Source organism: Furipterus horrens, unplaced genomic scaffold (genome assembly GCF_987537825.1).
Source record: "Furipterus horrens unplaced genomic scaffold, mFurHor1.1.pri manual_scaffold_5, whole genome shotgun sequence".
Taxonomy (NCBI): Eukaryota; Metazoa; Chordata; class Mammalia; order Chiroptera; family Furipteridae; genus Furipterus; species Furipterus horrens.
Genome location: NW_028327175.1, coordinates 59,497,180 through 59,521,399, shown reverse-complemented (window position 1 = coordinate 59,521,399; position 24,220 = coordinate 59,497,180). Strand labels below are relative to the sequence as shown.

General features: G+C 37.1%; 1 protein-coding gene across 1 annotated transcript in view; it reads right to left on the bottom strand.

Annotated features, from left to right (window-relative positions):
- The window catches only part of ADGRV1 (adhesion G protein-coupled receptor V1), a gene marked incomplete at its 5' end in the record, with an annotated part of 466,202 nt that overhangs the window by 271,943 nt on the left and 170,039 nt on the right, over positions 1-24,220 (bottom strand). Inside the window, 5 exons of the mRNA XM_090278998.1 lie at positions 3,885-4,045; positions 6,341-6,480; positions 7,030-7,279; positions 11,995-12,179; positions 20,338-20,745. Of these exons, the coding sequence (XP_090135124.1) occupies positions 3,885-4,045; positions 6,341-6,480; positions 7,030-7,279; positions 11,995-12,179; positions 20,338-20,745 (1,144 nt within the window). The remainder of the gene's footprint in view (positions 1-3,884; positions 4,046-6,340; positions 6,481-7,029; positions 7,280-11,994; positions 12,180-20,337; positions 20,746-24,220) is intronic.

Here is a 24,220-nt window from a genome sequence, read left to right as displayed (position 1 = left end):
AGTTGACATGGTCTTGATCTTGCTGTGACTTTGCCACTAATTCTTCAGGCAACTTCCACTGGGAGAACTGGGCTTTCGTTTCCAGATCTTACTCATACCCACAGATCCACATTTCATCTCCAGTTATGACCTTCCTGAGGAAATCTGGTTCACTAGTAACAGTTTGAATCAAATCATTAGCAACTGCAGCATGATGTTCCTTCTGCTCTGGTAGGAGCCACAGAATGAATTTTGCCACAACACATCTCATGCCAAGATCCTGTGTCAAAATCTTGGACACAGCAGTTTTTGGAATCCCCAGATCGGCTTCTAGTTCTTGCACTGTCAGTTGCCAATCTTTGTTGATTGCAGCCCATACATGTTCAACATCCTCAGGTGTTCTGCTTGTTGCAGGCCTTCCAGAATGTGGATCACTTTCAACAGATTCTCAACCATCTTTGAAGCATTCATACCACACTTGTATTTGCACTGCAGCCATTGCATTGTCCCTGAAAGCCTTCTGAATCATCTGAATAGTTTTCATGGAGGAATGCTCAAGCTTGACACAAAATTTGACTCAGTCATTGCTCTGCTCACTCAGTCATTTTGAATGTGACGGCCACACAGTACGCATGCTGACTCAGTGGTGTCTACCGCCCTCACTGACTAGCATAATGAACTCATCATTGTTCACAAATGCACATACCAGTCCACTCTCCTTGGCTGCCAAGTTACATCAATGTCCCACAAATTGTTCTCATTATATTATCCATGGTTGGACTTTTTCCGGACAGACCTAGTATGTACATAGCTAGAGAAATTCAACATTTTTTATGAATGTCAGAACTAAAACTAAGCTGTCTGACTTATTACCTGCAGTTACCCTTTAAAGAGCTTTTTAACAAGTTCTTGCACATTTTTTTCTATTCTTCCCCAGTTGATAGTCAAAATGAAGCTGTTTCAATTTACCTTCACATAATTATAATTACTAATATAGGACAATGGTTACAGTGAATATGAACTGGATATTTTTGGGAGAATTTGATACAAAATTTTAGAAAATATTACTTATTTTATAAAAATAATTTTAAATGGGTGGATAGCATCTGGTAAAGTTATAAAGTATTTTTTAAAGTATGAGAATTTCATCTTGTAAAATATAAAAAGCAGAACTAAAATATCCTTGTAGTTTAATAAACCTTGAAGAAAGTAATAAGTATGCTTTAAAGGACTGGAATGTATTTCTTTACTTGTCCTATAAGTCTTATTATTTAGCAATTATAGACAATTACTTCCTATTACTTACTGTAAAATTGACATTGTGTTGGCATTTATCACTTAGTAATCCGTGAAGTAAATAAAACTATTAGCCATTTAAAAAGGAAAGTTTTAGTTTAACTAACATTAATGTACTTCTCCATCATAAGAGAACCTATGAACCAGAAAAAGAAACAAATGTGAGGTCCATGTCCATCTCTAAGCTCATCTTCAAAGCATTCCATATATAGGAGACTCACCTACAAGTACATCAAACATGACCCAGTTCATGTACTGATGGTAAAACTGACATGGGTTATGGAATATTGTAGAGTCTCGCTAAAATGACAATGTCATAGAAATTATATTCAGAGTCAAAATTAGGATGATTCCAATCCAACAGTCTATCTTTGATAGTACAACATCAATAGAACTATGATAAGAAGAGTAAGCTTCTTGACCTTCTCCTTCAAATAATAATGTATACTTCAAACTATGCTTAGATTCCTTAAAATAATTAAATTATAAAATTATAGCATCATCATCTAAAGTTATTTACCTTTGAGGTGAATTTCATGTTACACTAATGTGCAAAGTTATGTTTTATTTTTTTCTCTTTCTAACTTTTTTAGCTTCATGAGATAACCTTAGTTTACTGTCTTGGAAAGTGGTAAACTGGTTTCTAATTTTAAATGTCATAGGTATGTACTTTGGTCTTTCATCTTTCTAAGCTGAGCATTACTAAACTTTTTGGCCTGTATGCTCATTTCACACACTGCTCATTTTAGTTGTTCTAGTATAGTAACCAGAACTGTGAACCATATTCAGAACAGATATATTGTGACCTATCCTGATTTAAATAAAAAGGTTTAACTACTGTCTAATTGTATGTTAACACGTTTCATGAAAAGAGCTAGTCAGAATACTTCCAAATTCAGGGGGATCTTCAGTGTGACCTGACCTAAATTAATGAATATGTATGGAAGATATACATGTAAAATTCTCTTCTCCAGTTCCCATGGGCTCATCTGAGAGACAGATAGCTGTTCAATCTCCCCTGAAGCTGAAACTGAGACACAAAGACAGGACCTTATGTCTCCTTATCTATAGAATATGCAATGTACATTGCAATATGCCATGGACAGAGAGAAAAACAAAGCCAATACAGTTGACCCTTGAAAGGGCTTTGAACTGCATGGGTCCACCTATTCACAGATTTTGTTCAATCAACAATTTGAAAAAACTTGCAAATGAACACATAGCCTAAAACAGATGACATAAGCTTACAGTATGGATAAATACAGTTAAGCATTGTAAATATATTTTCTCTTCCTTATGATTTTTAATAATATTTTCTTTTCTCTAGCTTAATTCACTGTAAGAATATCATATCAAGTACATGTAACACAAAATATGTGTTAATCGACTACATAATCAGTAAGGCTTCTGGTCAACAATAGGGTATTAATAGTTAAGTTTTTAGAGGGTCAAAAGTTATACATAAATTTATGATTCCGGGTGGGGGAGGTCAGTGTCCCTCACCCCCACATTGTTCAAAGATCAAATGTAATTTCAAATATAACTTCAAGTCAAAAGTAATAAAAGCAGATGCTGATATTTAGGTGTTTATTTTCAAATATATAACCAAATCTATGTAGCCTTTGCTAAAATAAGCTGCAAAAATATGTATATTTGTTAATAATTCTTCCAGAAAATAAAGTCCTGCTAGTCCTCTATAAAATCAAAATAGTATTTTCCTTTAGTTTCAAAAACTCATTGGTTTGATATTCAGTATTTAGAGCAAGCAAGGGATTTTTGTGGGTCACAGCAGCACTTGTATTTACCTCTCTATTGAAACACATAAAAACTATCTGTTTTTATTTCATATTTTTACCCTTTGGTGCTATTTCATCAGTCTATGAAATTTCTATTAATTTTAAAGTGAAATATGATGTGTCCATCTGGTTTTGGAACTATGTGGACCTAGAAAAATCTATTAAGCAAGAAATGTCATCCTTATAAAACATGTTCTTAAGAAATTATTAAGACTCCCAACCATATAATCAATGCAGCAAATGAGAATAAATCTATAGTTATTCTAAGTTAAGTTACAGGTAAATAGTCGGACAGACATTAACATATGTCAAGTTGCTACTCCTGCCAGAAATGAAGCCTAGATGTGGACAGTGAAAGACAGTTTATTTTTCTTTTAAGTAGAGCATATTTAGGGTTCCTAATTTGTAGAATATAAATCAACAAAGGGGTAGGTTTCTTTCAAATAAAAATACAAACTGCTTTGTATATATTACCTCACAAAATCCTGACATTCTAATGCAGAATCTGCCCTCACAAGACTATAAACTACATATATCCTTTCCTATTACCTAGCTTCTACCTCACACTGTATTTTATATTCTTTATGAGTTGGAACTGTGTCTTGTATTTTCCTATATCCTCACTCAGTACAAAGTTGGTTCCCCATAAGCAGCCACTGAATTAATTAATGATAAAACAATGGGAAACTTTATTTTCTCCCACTGCTGATGAATTATAGTATATTTGCATCTTGTGTATTTAAAATGAATATGGGAAAACAGATTTTCATTCTCATGAATATTAAAAATTAACACAAAACTATTGCAACTGACCTGAGATACATATAAATCCAGAAGAGAAAAAGGCTTCATTATATGAAGACAAGTTGTCAGTCTGGGCGTAGACAGCGTACACAGACATGTATGAACAGGCACATTCCACGTAGTCTGAAGAGTCCTCAATCACTTTGCAAAACTGACTGTCAGACAACCAGCTAGAGCAAAAAGACAATTGTCACTATTCCACTTTTATCAATGTTTAAGGTCTTGGATGGCTTTTAAAGAAAAATTAACTTACTGAACTTAAGTGTTCTTGACCACAGACTTATGCAGACCACAGTGTCAAGAAGAAACACAGGAGGGAACATCTGGTGCATGACATGACATAGAAGATCCCACAAAGTACATTAAAAAGCAGACTAAATACTCTCCAAACCTTTAATAGCATTTCAGCTACTGAAGAATCTGGTCCTCTCAACACAGCAGTACCAGTTGCTACCTAATCTAAAGCCAACACAGCTAAGGTTTTCTACAGAAGGCACACTCCTCTATCTTTCACAACTCCCAAAAGATTTGACACAGCCATTATAATGTGTAATGTTCACCTTTTCATGGGTTTCATAATTTCCAGTAATCTGAACCACACAAATTACTTATATGCTTTTCTAAAATTCCTTCCTCTTCATTTTTTTAAATTTTATTCTGGAGCAAGTTATAATACATAAATGTTTTCCAGGGCTCTTTTTCTTTTTTGTGATTGATTTGAGAGAAAGAGAGAAAAACATTGATGTGAGAGAGAGAAACATCGATCAGTTGCCTCCTGTATGCACCCTGACCAGGAACTGAACCTGCAACCTAGGTATGTGCCCTGACTGGGGGTCGAACCTGAAATCTTTCGGTGTACAGGATGATGCTTCAGCCAACTGAGCCATCTGGCTAGACCAGGGTTCTTTTAAGTACAGAAGGGTCTCTATAAGTCTGGCTAATTTAGCACAAGAACATTGTCACGATTATGGCAAATACAGCATCACATGCTTAAGACTTTGTAGCATTCCTCAGGGGCTACTGGTTGAGCTTCTTCCCTTTTAGTGCCTCTTGATTTCTTTACTTTTCTAAGGACATAAAACTTCTTAACCCCAACTGCAGGTTCAACCTTGAAACATTCATTAGTATTTATATATTGAGGGTTACACAGTACCTATGTATCAGGTTTAAGATCCATCATTAGGCATTAGGAATTTCAATCAATAATTTTTTTTCCATAGGAAAGGAGACTAACCAGAATTTTGGTGTTTAGAAGATGGCTTGTTAGCCAACTAAGCTATTATCAATTTAGGATTTTAGTTTATGTGGCTGAAAGTCAGTAATAAAAAACTTTTTACCCCTTTACTGTTATTTCATCAGTTTATGAAATTTCTGTTAATATTAAAGTAAAATATGATGTCTCCATCTGGTTTTGGAACTATGTGGACCTAGGAGAATCTCTTAAGCAAGAAATAGAATCTTCATGAAAGATGTTATTAAGAATAAGAAATTATTAAGACACCCAAGCATATCATCACTGGGGAGGGAGCTGGGGGTTCTGGGAATCTGTTTTTTAGCCAGACCTTCAGCGAATCTGATAGATCTCGTCAGTGGACCCATCATGTCAGCGAACAGTGAGGAGATACGAAGATGAATCAGATCTGAATCCTGGCTAGAAAAGTTTAGAGGATACTGGGGTAAAAATTACACATTAATGTTAAAAAGTAATATAGACCCCAATACATGCAGAATATATATAATTACATCAAGGATCTAAATGATACCTTGTTAGTACTGCTAACCAGGGAAACAGAGCAGAGAATCTTCAATGGAAGATTTGAGAAAGAAAAGAAAAGGTAAGGGCTTATCTTTAGCTATATGCCCTCTTAAAAAATCCACCACCCAGCTTTGATTACCACATTTGAACTGATGCCTAGATTTGGAGCCTAGACCCTCTGGGCCAGCACAGACTGAGCTCTGAGTGACAGAACTGCTCAGAAACTTGAGGCCTCAGGCTGAGAGAAAGAATCATTCTCTTCCTCCCATTCCTCTGCATGGCTTTAATCCCAAAATGTACTCGAAGCCATATGTGGACTATAATTATAAATCTCTGCTAATTCCTCTGAACATAGAGTATCGTCTCCAGAACCACAAGCCTGGATGGAAGAGAAAAAAGTTTCCTTTCCTGCCCAATAAATTAACCAATATCCACAAGAAAGTTGTCTGAATTGAGCAGAACTCATGCTAAGTCCCATGAAAGTACTAATAATCTAAAAGTAAATATTGTTTTAAACACATATTTAAAAGTTTGGCCACATTTGCCACCTGCGCAGTGCTAGACTAGTTCCTATGCTTCCTTGTCTTATTTCTTGTAGAGGCTATTCTTCAGTCTAAAGCCCATCATTGGTCAGTAGAAAAAATTGGGCTCAATGGTACTAAAATGGAGGAGGACCAAATTCTGATTTTATACAATTATTAATAAGTACCTTGCAGCAGCCTGATTCCAAAGGAGACACAGAGAGGTTTTGGGAACGATTCTTGGCTCAGCAGCATAAATCCTATAGAGAACCTCATTGTTGTTAGTCAGGGGTTGTGAACTCTGGCCTTTCACACTCAAAGATAATACCTATAATATTTTTAAAAAAAGAAAAACAGAAAATTTAATAATGTTTTCAAGTTAATGTCATGACTGAATCTTCCATTCTGAACTTTGCTTCATTTTCCCAGTTGCTTTAGTCACTGTGTACTGCCACTATTTACAGGTAGTTTCCTTATGAATGCAGGGCAGCTCCCTGGTTTTCCATGGCTCCGCGGCAAACATTTACCTCCAACTCAGTGACTGACAGTCTTTAGCTGACAACACTCAGTTTGACTATAACTGTCAGACTTCATCACAAGTGGGGTATATAACATACTATTAGTGAAAGCTATGCATTTTCACTTTCCCTACTTTCCCATGGACTATACTCAGTAAAACACGAAGGAAATACTTCCAGCTGTTTTTTAGGCAAAATAGTTCACAAACAGGTCATAAAGATGGAACGTGTTTCATTTCATAATTAGCTCACCATGTGTAGCACTTCCCACAAATCTGATCAAGCAAATGCATTCTGAAGAGCGTGGCTGATATGGAAAAATCAGATTCCAACCATAATTCTTTATAATGATAGATTACCTTATTTTTCAGGGCAGGAAGATTGTTTCCACTTAGAAACCACTGCTGGCTGCTATACTCTGTAAACTGGACTACTTCACATGTACTTTGCTCAGACATTATTTCTGCATCTGGGACATCCAATAACCTTTCTGGAATTCGAATATAATCGCCTTCCTTTCCTTCAAATTTATGCCCATTGATTTGCTGAGGATACCAGTGGAGAGCCAGAATTGACAAATATGGACAGCTGTCGAGGATGGTTTTGTCTCTACAACAGAAAAGCAAAGGATCTGCTAAAACGGCATGCTTTTTATGTATTTTTTTGTATTTGTTCTATATAGCCACTTATATTTGTTAAAATGAATTACACAGGGGCTCTGTTCTTTGTGTGTAACCATGACACTACCAGCCCAGAAGCAGCAGAGAGAATGTGTTTTCAGTTCTTTTACTATTGTCATGATTTTTTCACAGAACTTTCTGCATCCCCCTGCCTGATCCCCTTATAACCTAAAACATGGGTTTTTGAAAGCTGTTTCACAGATATCAGACATAATCTGTGGCTATAAAAATGGACTTTTCAGTCACTCGTATCAGCTTTGGTGGGCAGGTTGAAGGAAAGGGATACCACTAAAGGGAAATGCTCTGCTTTACTTAAGAATATCATAAACCTTATATATCTGCAGCCATGTCTCCTTAAGAGTTACTTCATCCCTTTCTCACCCGTCAGAGAATTGCTAGTTTGACAGTGTGACTCATAAGAGGAACAGCCCTGAACAGTGATCTTTATCCATTTAACAATTCTGTTTTGAACACTCCCTAGGCTTAAGATCCTGTGCCAGTGAAATTACTTCCAAGCCTCAGTGGGTGTTAAAATCAGTTCAGTTCAAAGCTTGTTTAAAAATGTAAATTTCTAGATAACACCCCAGACTTATTAAATCAGAACCCTTGCCTAGGGAGGGAGCTGGGGGTTCTAGGAATCTGTATGTTCTAACCAGTCCTCCAGCGAATCTAATACAACTTGTCAGTGGACCCATCAGTCTGCAAACAGTGAGGACATACAAAGACGAATCAGATCTGAAGCCTGCCTGGAAAAGTATAGATAATATTAGGATAAAAAGTATGCATTAAATGTTAAAAGGTAATATAGGCCCCAATACACGTAGAGTATATATATCATGGATCTCAATGATACCTTGTCAAGACTGCTAACCAGGGAAATGAAGCAAAGAATTTTCAATGGGAGATGTGAGAAAGAAAGGATCGGGTAATGGCTAACCTTTATCTTGAGCTATATGCCCTCTCTAAGAAAATAAAATCCGCCACCCTAGCTCAATCACCACACTTCACTTGATGCCTTTCAAATACCTGTATCTTATCCAGCCATTAATCTGGGCTCTAGACTCATGGCCAAGATGCCTACTGAAGCACCTGAATCTGTAGAGACCACGCACATCTCCACAACAGCCTAACCTCATCTCTTTATCTCCCCCTCCACCCTCCCACATTCTCACCGGTGACTGTCAGCTAAAAGCTGCCACTGTCATGGCTGCCTGTGCAGTGTGGCTGAGACCAGTGAACCTCAGCACTGGTAACGTACCTCCCTCCCAGCCCACTAGAACTGGCCACAATTTAGCTCAGTCAGCACCACCTTTGCATACTGAGGACATCACATGTACAGAGACTCTCCTGGACCTTGACACAGTGTGACAAAATCCTGGCCCCTCACCCTTACTGATGACTACACTCCTTCTGACACCTTAACCCTTTGAGTGCCATGTGTAATTCACAATTTGGATCAACATGAGAAAAAGTTATATCAATATATAACCTGAGGTACAAAAAAAGAGAACAAAATATAAAATACGAATTATTCCATTGTCATTTACATTTATAGCCATGGAAAAAAGAGTTGCTGGGAGCGACTCTGGCACTTTTGGGAAAATTTGTCAGTGTTGCTCATGGTGACATCGGCACTCAAAGGGTTAATTTTGGATTTCCATGCCCTTCTGCTGAACTCACTTTGATCAATCCCACAATCTGCTTTACAGCCAGGCTGAAGTGAGGGGGCAAAAACCCAATGAAGTGAACCCACATTATCATGTAAATTAGCACCACTACAAACCTGTGGCTACCAACCTCAGTCAGCCCTTAATGCTACTTGACATTGTTTTTACTTGGCTTCCAAATGACAGTTCTAGATAGATCCCATCATTCTCCTCAATATCCCTGCTCAGTTCCCAAACCCACACTCTCAGTAGGTGCCCTTGAATGCTGCTTAATACAATGCACAAATAACACATATCAAAATGGTCAACATCTTCAGAGTTTTCTGAGTAAAAAAACTAGTCCTTATCTCTCCTTTATTTTGTAAGTTCAATTTGTCACTGAAGTATAAATTCTACAACCTAATTATTTTCAAGGTTACCACACTTCCCATGTCCCTGCCTCAAGTTCATCCCTCACCTTATCTTACGTGAACAGTTACCTCTATGCAGTCTTCCTATTTCCTGATTTACCCTCTTCTTTAACCTTTACCACTGTCCTCAAATGATAGATCAAACATCCTAAGTCTCCTTCTTTCATACACACACACACACACACACACACACACAAAACACCATACCTAGCTTATTCTATGTTTAACCTATAAAGCTTGATGATCTCGCCAAACACACCATGCTATTCTTGCTTGATTACCATCGTACAACCTGTTTTCTCTTCCTGGACAACTCAGGAGGAAAGGTAAGTCTATGAAGAGGAAACACATGGCAGAAAATACATTGATTCATGTATTCATTCTATTCACTTATTGTACCAAAGCCGCTGAGACTCACGTACCAGATACTGTCCTAGGCCCTGGGAATACATTAGGCAACAAAACAGAAAAGACTGATCTTTTTGTGTGTCTGAGACTCTTGAGTTCTCACTGGGCCTTTGAAGGAGCGCAGAGATAGGAACCAACATTCACAGCAGGGTAGATGGTTCACATCTAAGACAACCTTAATACCCTGATGATCTTCAGAAATATGGAAAAACAAATTAAAAGAATTGGGATTATGGGGAATGCAAAGCTATGAACCACTTACTTCATTGAACAATATAGTTAAATACACTGTTAAAGGAAAAAAAAGTAAGAGGATATTTTTTAACTATGCATACACACACGCACTGTGGCCTCAGTGCAAACTTACTTGAAGTAAAGAAATTAACCATTTCAGAGGTTTCTGAAGACATTAGAGACACTTAAAGATGGTACTGAAGAGCTGAACTGCTAATCATTGGTCTCAGATGGACATATAGGAACAGGGAGAACTGGAGAAGGAGCTCCTGAAAGGGCATGCAGAGCCATTTAAATACTTTGCTGATGCTCCCCATTAAGAAAACCAAGTCTCCAGGATTTAGTCATCAGGGTTAAAAGAAGAATACAGTGTAAGGGGATGCTGGTTCTATTACCTAAACCTAAAGTCACACCCTGGCACTAACCTGGGATGAAAGTCTGGGGCACTTTGAAGCCAGGGGGATCAGAGTAAAAGGTCTGTTACAAAGCAAGTGATTTACAGAGTTGTCTGACCACATGGCATGGTGGCCGACAGGGTGAGGTGCAGTCAACTAGGCCTGGGATTGGCCTGGGGGAGGCCTGGGATTGTGCCCAGGCCTCGGCATGGACTAATTGTGTAACCGCTGCCAGTTATGTAAGGCCCTAGTCTCAGTTTCTACATCTGTAAATATGAATAATAAGAGCCTTAACCCTACCCTTAAACAGCTACTTAAAATGCTCTTTTGTGGAGATAAAATAATATATGTACAACTTTTAATGATGACTATTTGATCCATCTAAAATTCTGAATATAGTATATACTATTTATACCTAGATAAAAAAGGCAATTTCATATTGTTCAATCTAATACAATGTCAGGACTAGAGCAGAGGCACAGTTAATATCAGTTACTATTATTTTATTCTTTGATTTATCTTGCAACACTTTTATATCTAGATTGACTAGCTCTTTGAATTTTATGTGTCATGTGATCTCAGAAGTAAAGATAAAAGTTTTACATATCCAATTATTTCAATTAATATGTCAGTTCATAAAGGGCCACATAAGTAGATTATTTAAATTATTATACCAAATTTTAAAAATGTAGGCTTAAAAATATCTCTAAATTTCAACATATATTAATGACTACTGATCACAGCATTAATCAATAAATAAAATAAACTCTATGAAGACTTATGTATACATTTTAATTAGACATGTTCCATTAAATAATAATCACTGCATTTTAAATAACATATATCACTCTGAAAAACAGGGGCAGATAGGAATCTCTATTTCTACTCATGTTCTATTATCAGCCATTTTTATGTTAAATCAAATAAAAATAAATATTTTTAGACCTTTGTGCTACACTTACCCAATTTACCTTATGAATATAATTTAAGACACCATGACTTCTGAAGAATATTAACATAGTTACACAATTAAGTATATAGTTAATAATAAACAGAGCCACATTGTATTTTTTCCTTTTCTCTTGCTTGCTTCATGCCATGAAACTCCAGCCACGAAACAACTAGTCTGAAGTTCAACAATAGTCTGAGAGATGCCACCAAATGGATGAAACTGAACCACAACTCCAGGGAAAGCACAATTAACAGCACATCAAAACATGTCTAAAGGTGGGAATCACCTTCCTTTTTTTCAGAATGTACCTTCTATTCATTATATAAGTAAGAGTAAGCAATTAAGATTTCTTCATTTATAAAATACCCTTCAAAACAAGAGGAATATATTGTTGCCAAGAAAATTTATTTTTCTTGATGTAATTGCTGTTTTTTTTCAAATTTGCCTACTATATATAGTTCATTGACTGTATGTACAGTCTTAAGTTACATAATCTAAGTGTCAATTTTCATTGTGTACTACTTTTTAAACTGTGAAGGAATACATAAGGTACAGCTAGTAAATTAAAAGATACTTACTTTTCACCAGGAGAGCCACAGGTAACGTCAGTCAACAGAGAAAAGGCAAAATTCTCAGTCACTTCAGTAAAGTGGCTGAATCCCCTAGTGTCCTTGCGCTTTGGGTTAATAAGAGCACAAAGAATCTCATAGAATAAACTTCGGTTTTCAATACTGAATGCTTGATTTTTTCCTTCAACAGTTATCTGGAAAAAAACAAATATAAAAATACATCTCTAAAAATGAACTGCTATCACATAAAATGTGTTATTTATTATCAATTATTGGCATTAACAAAATAAGGATGAAGCTATGAAGAATTTAAGTGAAATCAGTATCAAAATTATATTTCAAATATATCCATTTATACTTTTAAAAGCATAAGTAATCATTTCTAAAGAAAAGAGATAATTACCAAAAGTTTTTATTTAATAACTAAACAAAGCCCAAAATGGCTGCATGAATCACTTATTTTTAACTAAAATACTTAACATCATGAGTAAAAATTAATTTCACTTTTATATCTACCCCAAGGATTCTTATTCTTTTGACAAACAATTAAGGAAATAAATACAAAAATATCTGTCCATAATAGAAGCAAGATTATTCTTGATTATCAGTGTTTCAGTGACTAGATGCCACTGCATACCGCTAAGTTTCTAAAACATCAAATTAGAAAATCCAGGGGGCGGGGAGAGAAGGGGGATAAGTAAGGGAAGGGTTTAGTCAAGGAACATGTATAAATGACTCATGGACATGGACAACGGGGAGGGATATGATTGTGGGAGAAGGGGTGGGCTGGGTGGGGGAGAGAAATGGGGGAAAAATGGGACAACTGTAATTGAAAAACCAAAAAAAAAAAAAATTAGGAAATCCTATTTTAACCAAGAGTAGTCAAAAGCTCCTGGAATTCTTGCCTTTATCCATAAATAGAGCCTTCTTACCTTAAAGAGCTGGGTTATTTGTTGTTTGAAGGGAAAAGAGAGTTAGAGAAAAATCTCCTTCATGATTTTTTTGTCCTTTACAGAGTGATGGGGGCCTCATCTTTATTGCCCGACTAAGCTTTGGTGTGAAGCCATTGCCTTGTTATTCCACTACATTCATATATCTAAGAAGTCCCTATTAATTCTTCAAGGAATGCTCCCAGGATTCAGGGAAAATATTACAAGTAGGACCAATCCATAAGATACAACAAGCACATAAAAGGAGCAAGTAGAACTAAAAAACGACATGGGTCCTTGGTAAGCTAAAGAAATACTCCTGTCTAAAAAATATTATATGAAATGTTAAAGGGACTTACTTAAGAAAAAGAAGATTAAAACTATGAACATTAAACTGACAACAAACTCACAACTATCAACAACTGAATCTAAAAAACAAAAACAAACTAAGCAAACAACCGGACAGGAACAGAATCATAGGCATGGAGATCACTTCAAGAGTTATCAGCGGGGAGGGGGACGGGGAAGAACGGGGGAAATAGTGAAGGGATTAAGAGGCATAATAGGTAGGAACAGGGGGATGTTAAGAACAGTACAGGAAAGGGTGAAGCCAAAGAACTTACATGCACAACCCATGGACATGAACTAAGAGGGGGTTGCTTAAGGAAATGAAGGTACTGGCCAGAGGGCGGCAAAGGAAAAAACTTGGGACAATTTTAACAGTATAATCAATAAAATATACATTAAAAATAAAAATACAGAGATTGCTTTATACCAGTGAAAGTTAGAAACAGAAACACCAGATGCATCTGGTGATTTTTAAATATTATTTCAAGAGTTTAAAAAATATCTTAGCAGAAAACCAGACAGGAAAAAAATTACTAATGGAGAAACAAATATTCAGTTTGACATGAGACCTTTTTTTGCAAATGAAAAGCCAGAAACCACCAGAGCAACATGTGGAGTTTGGAGAATTAAAGGCAGAGATCCAAAAATTCTGGAGCCAGTCACCCTTGCATTCACATTCAAGGGCAAATGAAAGTTTCTTTTAGTAAAACACACACAGACACACACACACCCCAAAGATGATCTATATGATCCTTTGTCCAGGTGCTGTTCTCAGCTGGTTACATTAACTTCTTTAATTTTCACAACAATCTTGTGAGGGGGTGCTAGTGTTATTTTGTTTTGTTTCCAGAAAAGGAAACTGAGGCAGAAAGACTACACCTCAATGTCTGAGTGCACTGAGATGGTGAAGAGGGGGCACTCGTGAGAGCCACTTGCACTGACTTGAAACATCCCCTTGCTTGCCTGTCCCAAAATAACACAGGTTGACTCAGTTTGTAGACAGGTCATGCAAAGTTACTGCAGGCATGAAATATAACACCAGGCAGTAAAATATAGAGCTAAACCTAAATCATTGTTAGTGTGATTATAAAATAAATCAAATGAGAAAAACAATTCTTAAAATACAAGATATTTAGTATAAAAAGTATATGATAAGTAGAAATATTTTTGCTCTAAAGGGCCATTTTACATAAACAATAAAAAGAACCACCAAGATTGTCATAATTGGCTCACAAAAACATAGTTGCCTGACTCAACCATGGGAAATTTTTTTTTTAACTGTGAGGAGAGAAAATAAAAATGGAGATCTTTGGAAGGGGAGGGGAGTCTATCAAACTTTCACAGAACATATTATTCCTGTGTACTTTCAAGTATTCCAGAAAAAAAAAATTAGAGACAATACCTCCCGACTCATGTTATACTAAAACCCTAAGGAATTAAATTTTGCATATCAAATGCAGCAGTCTTAAAATACTGATATTATTATTAAGCAAAGATAGCATTTTAAATAATTTTCATTGCACCATACCTAGGAAAATCAAAGAATAGAATATTATGTCATAGCAAACATTTTTCCAAACCCACAGCTAAATTTTATCCAAAATACAATGAGTCATTTAAAGTTCTTGCTCTTTTTAGCACAATATTTGTTTCTTCTGAACATAAATAAGGAGTAACTTCTAGTGAATGTAATAATAATATGTAAGATTAATTGAGCTCTTTCTATAAAAAATATATATGGTATAGAGCAGATTCTATTCCAAATAAGTTAGAATTGGAGGAAAAACAAAACTTACAAATAAGAAACAATTTCACTTAAAATACAATACAAATGAAGTCCTATCAAGTAAGTGGAAGTTCTACCTCTGAATTTGAGGCTACCTTAGAGTTTATATTAAGTATATATGAAATATAAGAATAGCTGCCAGATAAAGTATAGGTGACTATTTGAATTTAAGATAAGCAACCAATAATTGTTTGATATAAGTACATGCAAATATAAATAATTTTTACTTTTAATATATTTATACTTAAAATGTATTCATTCATTATTTATCTAAAATTCAAAGTTAATTGGGCATCTTGTACTTTATTTGCTAAAATTTTAACCCTACTATATATGATTATATATATATATTTTTTTCAGTGCCTGTTTTATTACTGTCTTACTCTCATTATTATAAATATATCTAAAACATGAAAATCCTTTTGCATTTTATGGATATACCAAGGTTTGCTGATTATTTTTCCACTTTTTGTTACTATAAATTATGCTGAAATGCATCCTTATTATACATATCTTTGTATAAATATTCCCCATACCATTGGATGTCTTTTTTCCCCTAACTGTAGTTTACCCCATTTCACTGATATATAATTGACATAGAACATTAGCTGCCTTTTGACTTTGTTTGTTATATATGCAAAAATTAATTTTGCTTAAACTTCATGTGGTCAAGTTTATTAATCATGTCCTTTATAACTTCCGCGTTTTGTTTTATGTTTTAGAAAGACCTTCCCCACTTCAAACTTGTATATTAAAAATGATTTGTACTTATGTTCATCATGGCAGCACAGGTAAGTAAGCACAGCACAGGCATCCTCCCACAACCACATCAAAACTACAACTAAATTACAGAGCCACCACAACTCAAAACTGCCTGAAACCTAGCTAAATGCAAGCCTACAACTAGGGATTTAAAGAAGCACATCCAGACTGGTAGGATGGACTGGATGGAGGCATGGAACAGGCTAGTCCCGCAACCACACGTGGCGGGAGATAAGTGGGAGAGAAATCTCACCTGCAGAGGTACCCCCTGAGGGGAGAGGGGTACTAGCTATACACCGGGCCACCCAACCCAGGCTTCCAGTGCCAGGAAGAGAAGTCTCCATAACTTCTGGCTGTAAAACCCAGTGGGGATTATAACTGAGTGAGACAAGGGGTTTCTGGAGTCTTAGGCAGTTTTTCTTAAAGGGCCCATGCACAGATTTACTCAGACTCACTCATTCTGAGCTCCAGAGCTGGGGCAGCAGCAGGAAAGGAACCAAGGACATATGAGGAGGACCTGAATTTTCTGGTATCAGGGCAAAAGCTGCGATGGGGGAAAGTTTTCTATCAGACAGAAGTGCAGGGAAGAGTCCGTTGTTCCTTTTCTGAGCCATCCCCCAACAAAGCTGGAAAGTAGGCCCCATTTCTGAGTCTCCATCCACCTGGCTCACATTGTTCACCTTGCCCTAGTGATTTCCTGGGACTTTGTCCCAGCCAAGTTTTGAGCCTACCCAAGCTGTTTCCAGTGATTTTTTCCATACCAATGGCCTGTCTTGGCTCACACTTCACTTTCCTAAAATCTCCCCCAAAAGCAGCATCTGGCCTCAACATGCCCTTACCTCTCGCTAAGTGGCCTCAGGCCTGGCACCAGCAGCAGTCAGCTTGGTTTGCAGTTTTGCCTCACCTGGGCACTTCCAAGACCAACAGAAGTAGCAGCTATTTGCAGATTGCTTTGTAGCTTATACCTAGTGGTCCTGGGTAGAACACAAGCAGCCTTTGACCTTGGCCTGCACTTCCTGAGAGGCCCCAGAGCCAGCACACCTGATGGACAGCTTCAGACCACACTCAAGCACTACCCAATCACCTCCACAAGTGACATACTCAAGGGGCTGAATGAGCGGGCACAAGCGCCCTGCTGAAATAAGCCCTGCTCCATAAGGTGGGCCTTGCACAGCTGACTCTTCACAGTGGTCAGATGTTTGCAGCCACTCCTTGCAGCCAATTGGTCTGGGGATAAATCTTTCCCACTGACATGCCTACAGCAATCAAAATTCAACCATGACAAGAGGGTGTACACAGCCCACACAGGGATGTACCTGGAGGGCCCAACTTGGGGGATTGGGGAGGCTGTGCCAACGGACCCTACAGAACACTTACTACATAAGGTCACTCTACCAAGCCCAGGAGATGTAGCAGCTCTGCCTAATTCATAGACACAAACACAGGGAGGCTTCCAAAATGAGGGGATGAAGAAACACTGCCCAAATGAAAAAACAAAACAAAACCCCAGAAAAAAAAAAAAAAACTAAACAAAATGGAGACAAGCAGTCTACTAGATGCTGAGTTCAAAACACTGGTTATAAGGATGCTCAATGAACTTAGTGAGAACCTCAACAGCATGAAAAAAAAAGACATGGAAACCATAAAAAAGAACCAGTCAGAAAGTAAGGATATACTAACTGAAATGAGAATAATTTACAGGGAATGAACAGTAGAGTAGGTGAAGACAAGAACCAAATAAGCAATTTGGAATACAAGGAGACAAAAAATATTCAATCAGAACAGCAAAAACATTAATTAATTAATTAAAACAAAAAGTGAAGATAGTGTAAGAAGTCCTGGGACAACTTCAAGTACACCAACATTTGCATCATGAGGGTGCCAGATAAAGGAGAGAGCAAAAAACTGGAAAAAGATATTTGAAAAAAATGATGACAAAATACTTCCCTAACCTAATGAAGGAAATAAACATACAAATCCAGGAAGTACACATAGTTTCAAACAAGATGAACCCAGAGGCTCATACTAAGATATATCATAATTAAAATGCAAAAGGTTAAAGACAAAGAATCTTAAAAGCAGCAAGAGAAAGCAATTAAGATACTATAAGGGAGCTCCCAGAGAACTGTCAGCTGATTTCTTAACAGTAACTTTGCAGGCCAGAAGGGACTGGCACAAAATATTCAGTGATGAAAAGCAAGGACCTACAACAAAGATACCTCTACCCAGCAAAGCTATCATTAAGAATCAAAGGACAGATAAAGAGCCTGCCAGACATGAAAAAGCTAAAGAAGTTCATCACCACCAAACCAGTATTATGTGAAACGTTAATTGGTCTTCTTTAAGAAAAAAGAAAGATAAACAATATGAAATATAAAATAGAAATACATATCTATCAGCAATTGAATCTTAAAAAGCAAAATAAACAAAAAAGCAGAACAGAAACAGACTTGTAGATACAGAGAACATTTTGATAGTGGCCAAAAAGGAAGAGGTTTGGGGGGATGAATGGAAAGGTGAAGGGATTAAGTACAAACTGGTTGTTACAGAATAGTAAGAGGGATGTAATGTACACCATAGGGAATATGGTCAGTAATCTAATAATTATGTATGGTGTCAGGTGGGTACTACATTTATCAGAATAATTACTTAGCAAGTTATATATTGTCTAATCATTGGTGTGTACACTTAAAACTAATATAATACTGTATTAAAACTGTAATTTAAAGAATGATTTAAGTTTTAAAAAAATGATTTGTCCATGTTTTTTGCTTTCATGGTTTCAGTTTTACAATTAAATCTCTGATCTGCCTGGCATTTATTTTGGAGAAGGTTTTAAGATAGAGATTCAGCTCTATTTTTCTTTCAAATGGTTAAATCAGCTATCCCAACACCACTTACAGAATAATTTCTCGCCAGTGATCTAAATGTCACCTTTATTATATATGAAATTTTCATATTCAGTTGCATTTATTTCTGTACTTTTTGTTCTATTCCATTGATCTGAATATCTATGCCTGCACCAAAGCCACCCTGTTTTAATCACTGTAACTTCATAATGTATTTTCATATGTGGTGGGGTGAGGACCCTCTCATGTTCCTTTCTTTTCAGAAAACTTCTGCCTATTCTAACATGTATATCCTCCCATAGGAACTACAGCATTATATTTTTTCCAGGTAAAAAAATTCAAGGTAACTTATTTTGATAGGGTTTGTATTGTATTTATATGTTAACTTAAGGAAAATTGTTATCTCTATAATCCTGAGTATTTCTATTGATAAACAAGGTATAGATTTCTACATTTATTCATCTTTTATGTTACTCACTTGAATTTTTCAATGTTCTTTATAAAATATTTGATGTAATAAGTATAACTATTAAGTCAGTTACTCAAATTAGCAGATGTTAAGTGTTGACATACATATAAAAATAGGTTTAAAATAAAACCTGGTTGGTCTAAGTCCACAGCAATTTAATCGTCGTCGGCAGCCGTCCGTCTCGAGAGACGATGGTGTAGCTTCTTAAGAGTCTATCTGCACCGCTGAGAATGGCTGTGCAGTCCAACTCGGGAATGACACGGTATCTGTCTCCTCCCGTGTTGAATCGACATCTTGTGATGACGCTGGAGTGTCCTCTCCAGTGAAGCTGAAGCTACAGAGCCTGGGCAGGGTGATATGGAGGGTCTGCTGTTGCCCATGCAGCAGACCCCCCCTCTCTTCGCAGCTGAAGGGTCCAAGGGAAAGACGGAGTTAATACAGCTTGGCTTCAGGTGCGCCGCAGGAGTTGCCGGTGTCGACTGCATCGTCAAACCGCCTTAGGGACTCCGGCTCGGGATTTTCTGTCGGGGTTTACTCCCTTAGCCTTTCCCCTGAAGAGGTATGCCGCAAGGCAGCGGAGGTTTTTTGGAGTCAGAGTTTTCCTTCTCTGATGTGCCCTGACTGGAAGATCAAACCAGCGACACTTAGCTCGTAGGCTGACGCTCAATCCACTGAGCCAAACCAGCCAGGGCCAACAGCAATTTAAATGTCTGTAGTTATTTGGTCATTCCTGACATTTCCTTTTTGTGAAAGTTTTCAGTGCCCTAGATAATAAAAAAATCAAGCAGAGGGCAGAAGCTCCTGTTCTCTGGCATTTAAACAGAAAGAACGTTGTAGCTATTCTGGTTCATTTTCTCTTATAGACTCAAAAAAACTGAGATGCAATTTCAAAAGCAACTTGTCCACTTTCTGGAGGATCAGAGAGAGCCTGTAGCTTCTGACACCAGGTGGCCCTTTTCAGACACCGGGCTGTGCCTCCTGCTGCAGAGATAACTCATTACTCTGCATTCACGACTGAGGTTTCCAAAAAGGCATAAGTCAAATACAAGCAAAAGCACAGTGTCAAATATGAGAAATTCCACATTTTGTTCAGAATTTTAACTCTATTATAATTTCATGGTAACTGACATTATAAATGTGTATGTTTTTTCTTATTTTCTACATTTATGAAACCTTACTAAACCAACTGCTGCCACTCCAAGGACTTACCTTGTCTATTAAGTGCATCACGGCACTGAGCTGTTCATCAGTGTTCTCTGTGGCCACCTTCATGCTGATGCTGTGAAGCACTCTGTTGAGAATGTCACCATCCAGGGGCTGCTGGAGCTGATCTGCAAGCCCCCAAACGGCCTGCAAATCTGCGTCAGAGACCAGCGTGATGTTGGCGGTCCCATACACTTCATCAATTCTGGCACGACCTTTTGGGTCAAAAAGCACAATCTGGAAGCGTTTAGGAAATGGATTTAAAGACCCTGTCTCTGGGGTTAAGATGACATCCAATACGGTGTTTCTCTGGCCAGGTTCAAAGACCAAGGTGCCCTCAGTTCTCACAAAATCCTTCCCAGAAATAGCGGGAGATATGAGAGCACGACCCATTGTCTCAGCGCTCCTCAGCTCCTAGGAATCAAACAACACGCTTCAGTGAGGCTGCGACCCCTCGGACCTCGTCTGAAATGAACTCTTACTCCTTAAACAAACTCTGTCCTTTTAACCAGACTGATGGGCCATAACAACATTCCAACTAAATCATTGGGTTTTATACTTTTTCTAGTCTTCTAAGATAAGTTAGAGGGGGAAAAGTACACAATACAGAGATGAGGTTAGGAAAGACGGATGCCTTTAAGTAGACCAAGAAAGAATCATAACCATTACTACTGCCTCACAGAATTTCTCCACTTGTGGACACACTAAAAATTGTGCTTTAAATACCACATGCTGCAAAATATAAGCATGGAAAAAATAGGAAACATTTACATTTTCATGTTCACCTAGAAATGTGGGGGAGATGGGACTTGGGCAGTAAAAACAAAGCAGAGGAACGAAAGGAGGAACGAGAAACTGGTTAGCTTGTTATTTTTACTTAGCTATGAAAATAACCAAAGGAATAGGGACTTTGGGCATATATACCTCTGAATTTCTTCAAACTGTTTTTTTGTAAATTGAAGCATGAGAACTCAGTCAAGGAAGAACCAAAGTAATATGCAGTTATTTACCAATGAGCAAACAAATATTAAACTCCTAATGCTTGCCAGGTGGCACACTGTGGATGCAGATATGAACAACAGAATACCTGCACTCATGGAACTAGCAGGAAACACAGATAGTATAAGTTATAGCAATATAACTTTACATAAAGATGAATTCTATGAAGAAAAATAAGACTAAGTCAGGGCATGCAGGGTGATGATAAGGGTACTAATTTAGATAAGGTTGCTCAGGGAAGCTTGTGATGTGATATTTGAGCAGAGGCCTCAGTGATGTAAGGGAACAGGCCACATAAGAAGCTGAGGGGAAATATTCTAGACTGAGGAAATAGTAATTACAAAGGTGCTGAGGCAGAGCCAGAAGGACAAAACGTGATTGGAAAAACAATATAAGTACAAGAAGCTGGTATCAGAGAGGTGGGTGGGGGCCAGATCACGTATGTCCACTTTACAAAGTGTGGCAGGAAGACACTGGAGGATCCCAGGAGAGTGACACATTTTATTTCATATTTTTATGATTATTCTGGTTCGTATGCATAGTTACGCCATAGCACAGATGAGCATGAGGTAGGGAGAAGAGATAGGAGGTTTTTACATTAGGTCATGCAAAAAAACAATTGTATGTTGAAGTAGGGTTGTATGAGTAGGAAGAGTGATAGGTGCTTGGATTGGGAATATACTTTACTGAGTCAATAGGATTTGCTGGTTAATTAAATGTTAGGTGGAGAGGAAGAGGAGACCTGAGGATGTTTGCTTCAATGAAAGGTGGAAAACTGAGGATATATTGTTAAGGGAGAAATCAAGAGTTATTTAGCATACATATTAAGCCTCAGATGCCTTTTAGACATTCAAATGAGGGTGTCAAGGAGAAGCAATAAGATATATGACTTTAGGTCAGGATGATAAAGTGGCCAGTGATAAAAGTTCAGGAGTTCTCACTTTACAGATGACATTCGGAGAAAACACATCTGGATGGTTTAACCTAGATAGTGAGTCTTCATGCACTCCGCTATATATTGGTCGGGAAGATCACCCAGGCAACAGGAAAGAGCTGCCAGTGAGGTAAGGGCTAAGAGCAAGAGAGGAAGACGTTCCAGAAGCCCAAAGGAGAATAGCATCCTTCCAGAAAGAGGGAGTGACCAGATGCAACAAAAACAAAAATCAATGAAGATAAAAGGATTTTAAGAACACCTGCAGCAAAATGATTTAAAAGAAAAAAAAAACATGTAAAGGAAACAACACAGAAGTCTATTATCTTCAGATTGGATAAATGAAAGTATCCACTGGAATAAGATGTCACAGTGATAGTGGAAGAACTATACACATCAACATGGGTATTTCCCAGAAACATGTTGTCGAGGAAAAAAAATGCACTATAAATCAGTACAATTGGCAGAACCTTATTTGCATAATTTCCAAAACAGATAAACCTAATCAGCATATCGTAGGTGGTGAAACCATAAATAAAAGCAAGGGAATAAATTCAACATGAAATTCAGGATATAAATCTGAATACAAATCCTATATAAACCAGGATATATATCTGCAAGATGGGGAGAGGTTATCCTGCAAGGAAAAAGCAGGCGGGCATCAGAGAAGGGTTCATAGCAGCTAGTTCTGTGATTCTGATAAAAATGAATTTCTTAAGCCAGGTGGTGGTGACTTTGTTACTATAAAGTGCATATATACAAGTGTCCAATGTTTTCTGGTAGGATTTCACAATTCAGACATTTAAAAAAAATGGAACAACCAAGATTTTCTTGTGTTTATAAAATGCATATAAAAAACAAGAAGCACTATATAATTTTTTTTTTTTAAGTATGAGAATAAGAAGGCAATGAGTTTGTGTGCTGTGGGCTAACACACACATATACAAATAAAAGGATTTTAACTTGGTTTGCAAATTTGGCTTAGCCAGAGGCCTATTGAATTTAATGGTAACTGAAGTGAGTGATATTTTCATTATTTCAAAACTTTATATCCCATAACTTTTTACCATGAATATGTAGATATAGGGGAGCTAAAGCTAAGACTATATTATCTATGTACTGGGAATGCTGACCTACCACTGGGTATACATAATATACTATGCCAGTGTTTTAACTGCATTACAAAAATGTATTTAAAAAAGTAAAATGAAGATTGATATTGCTGTAACAGAATCGCAACTTGGTCCATAATTCCATTCTCATTCTCGCCAGCTACTGGAGAACACAATTATATGTCCTTGTCTTCTAGTAATGTGCTTAGCATTAAAAGAGAGAAAATGCAAGGGTAGTGAAGCAATAGGAAAATAAAATAATACCAGAGAATGGACACCTTTATTTTTTAATTTTAATATGAAACTTAAAAAAAATATTTCATTTATTTATTTTTAGAGAAAGGAAAGGAACAGAGAAAGAGAGAAAATCATCAATGTGTGGTTGCTTCTTGTGCACCCCCAAAATGGGGTCCAGGCTGGCAACCCAGGTATGTTTCCTGACTGGGAATTGAACTGGTGACTCTTTGGTTTTCAAGCCATTTCTCAAGCCAATACTCAATCCACTGAGCCACCCCAGCCAGGGCCTAAAATGAAACTTTTTACTTTGAGATCATTGTAGATTTACATACAGTTAGAAGAAATAATAGAGTGATGCCCTGAGCCCTTTGCCCAGTAGCTCTCATTGGTAACATTCTGAGTAACTAGACTAGATTACAACTGATACTGACATTGGTACAGTCAAGACACAGAACATTTCTATCACCCCAGGGATCCTTCATGCTTTTATAGTGTTATAAAAATGCTATGAGCTACATGCTAGTGGCAGCATGTGTTTTGCAAAGAATCATTTATGAAGGACCTAGACAGAATATAAATAAATATGATAGAGATGGTGGTATTCAGATTC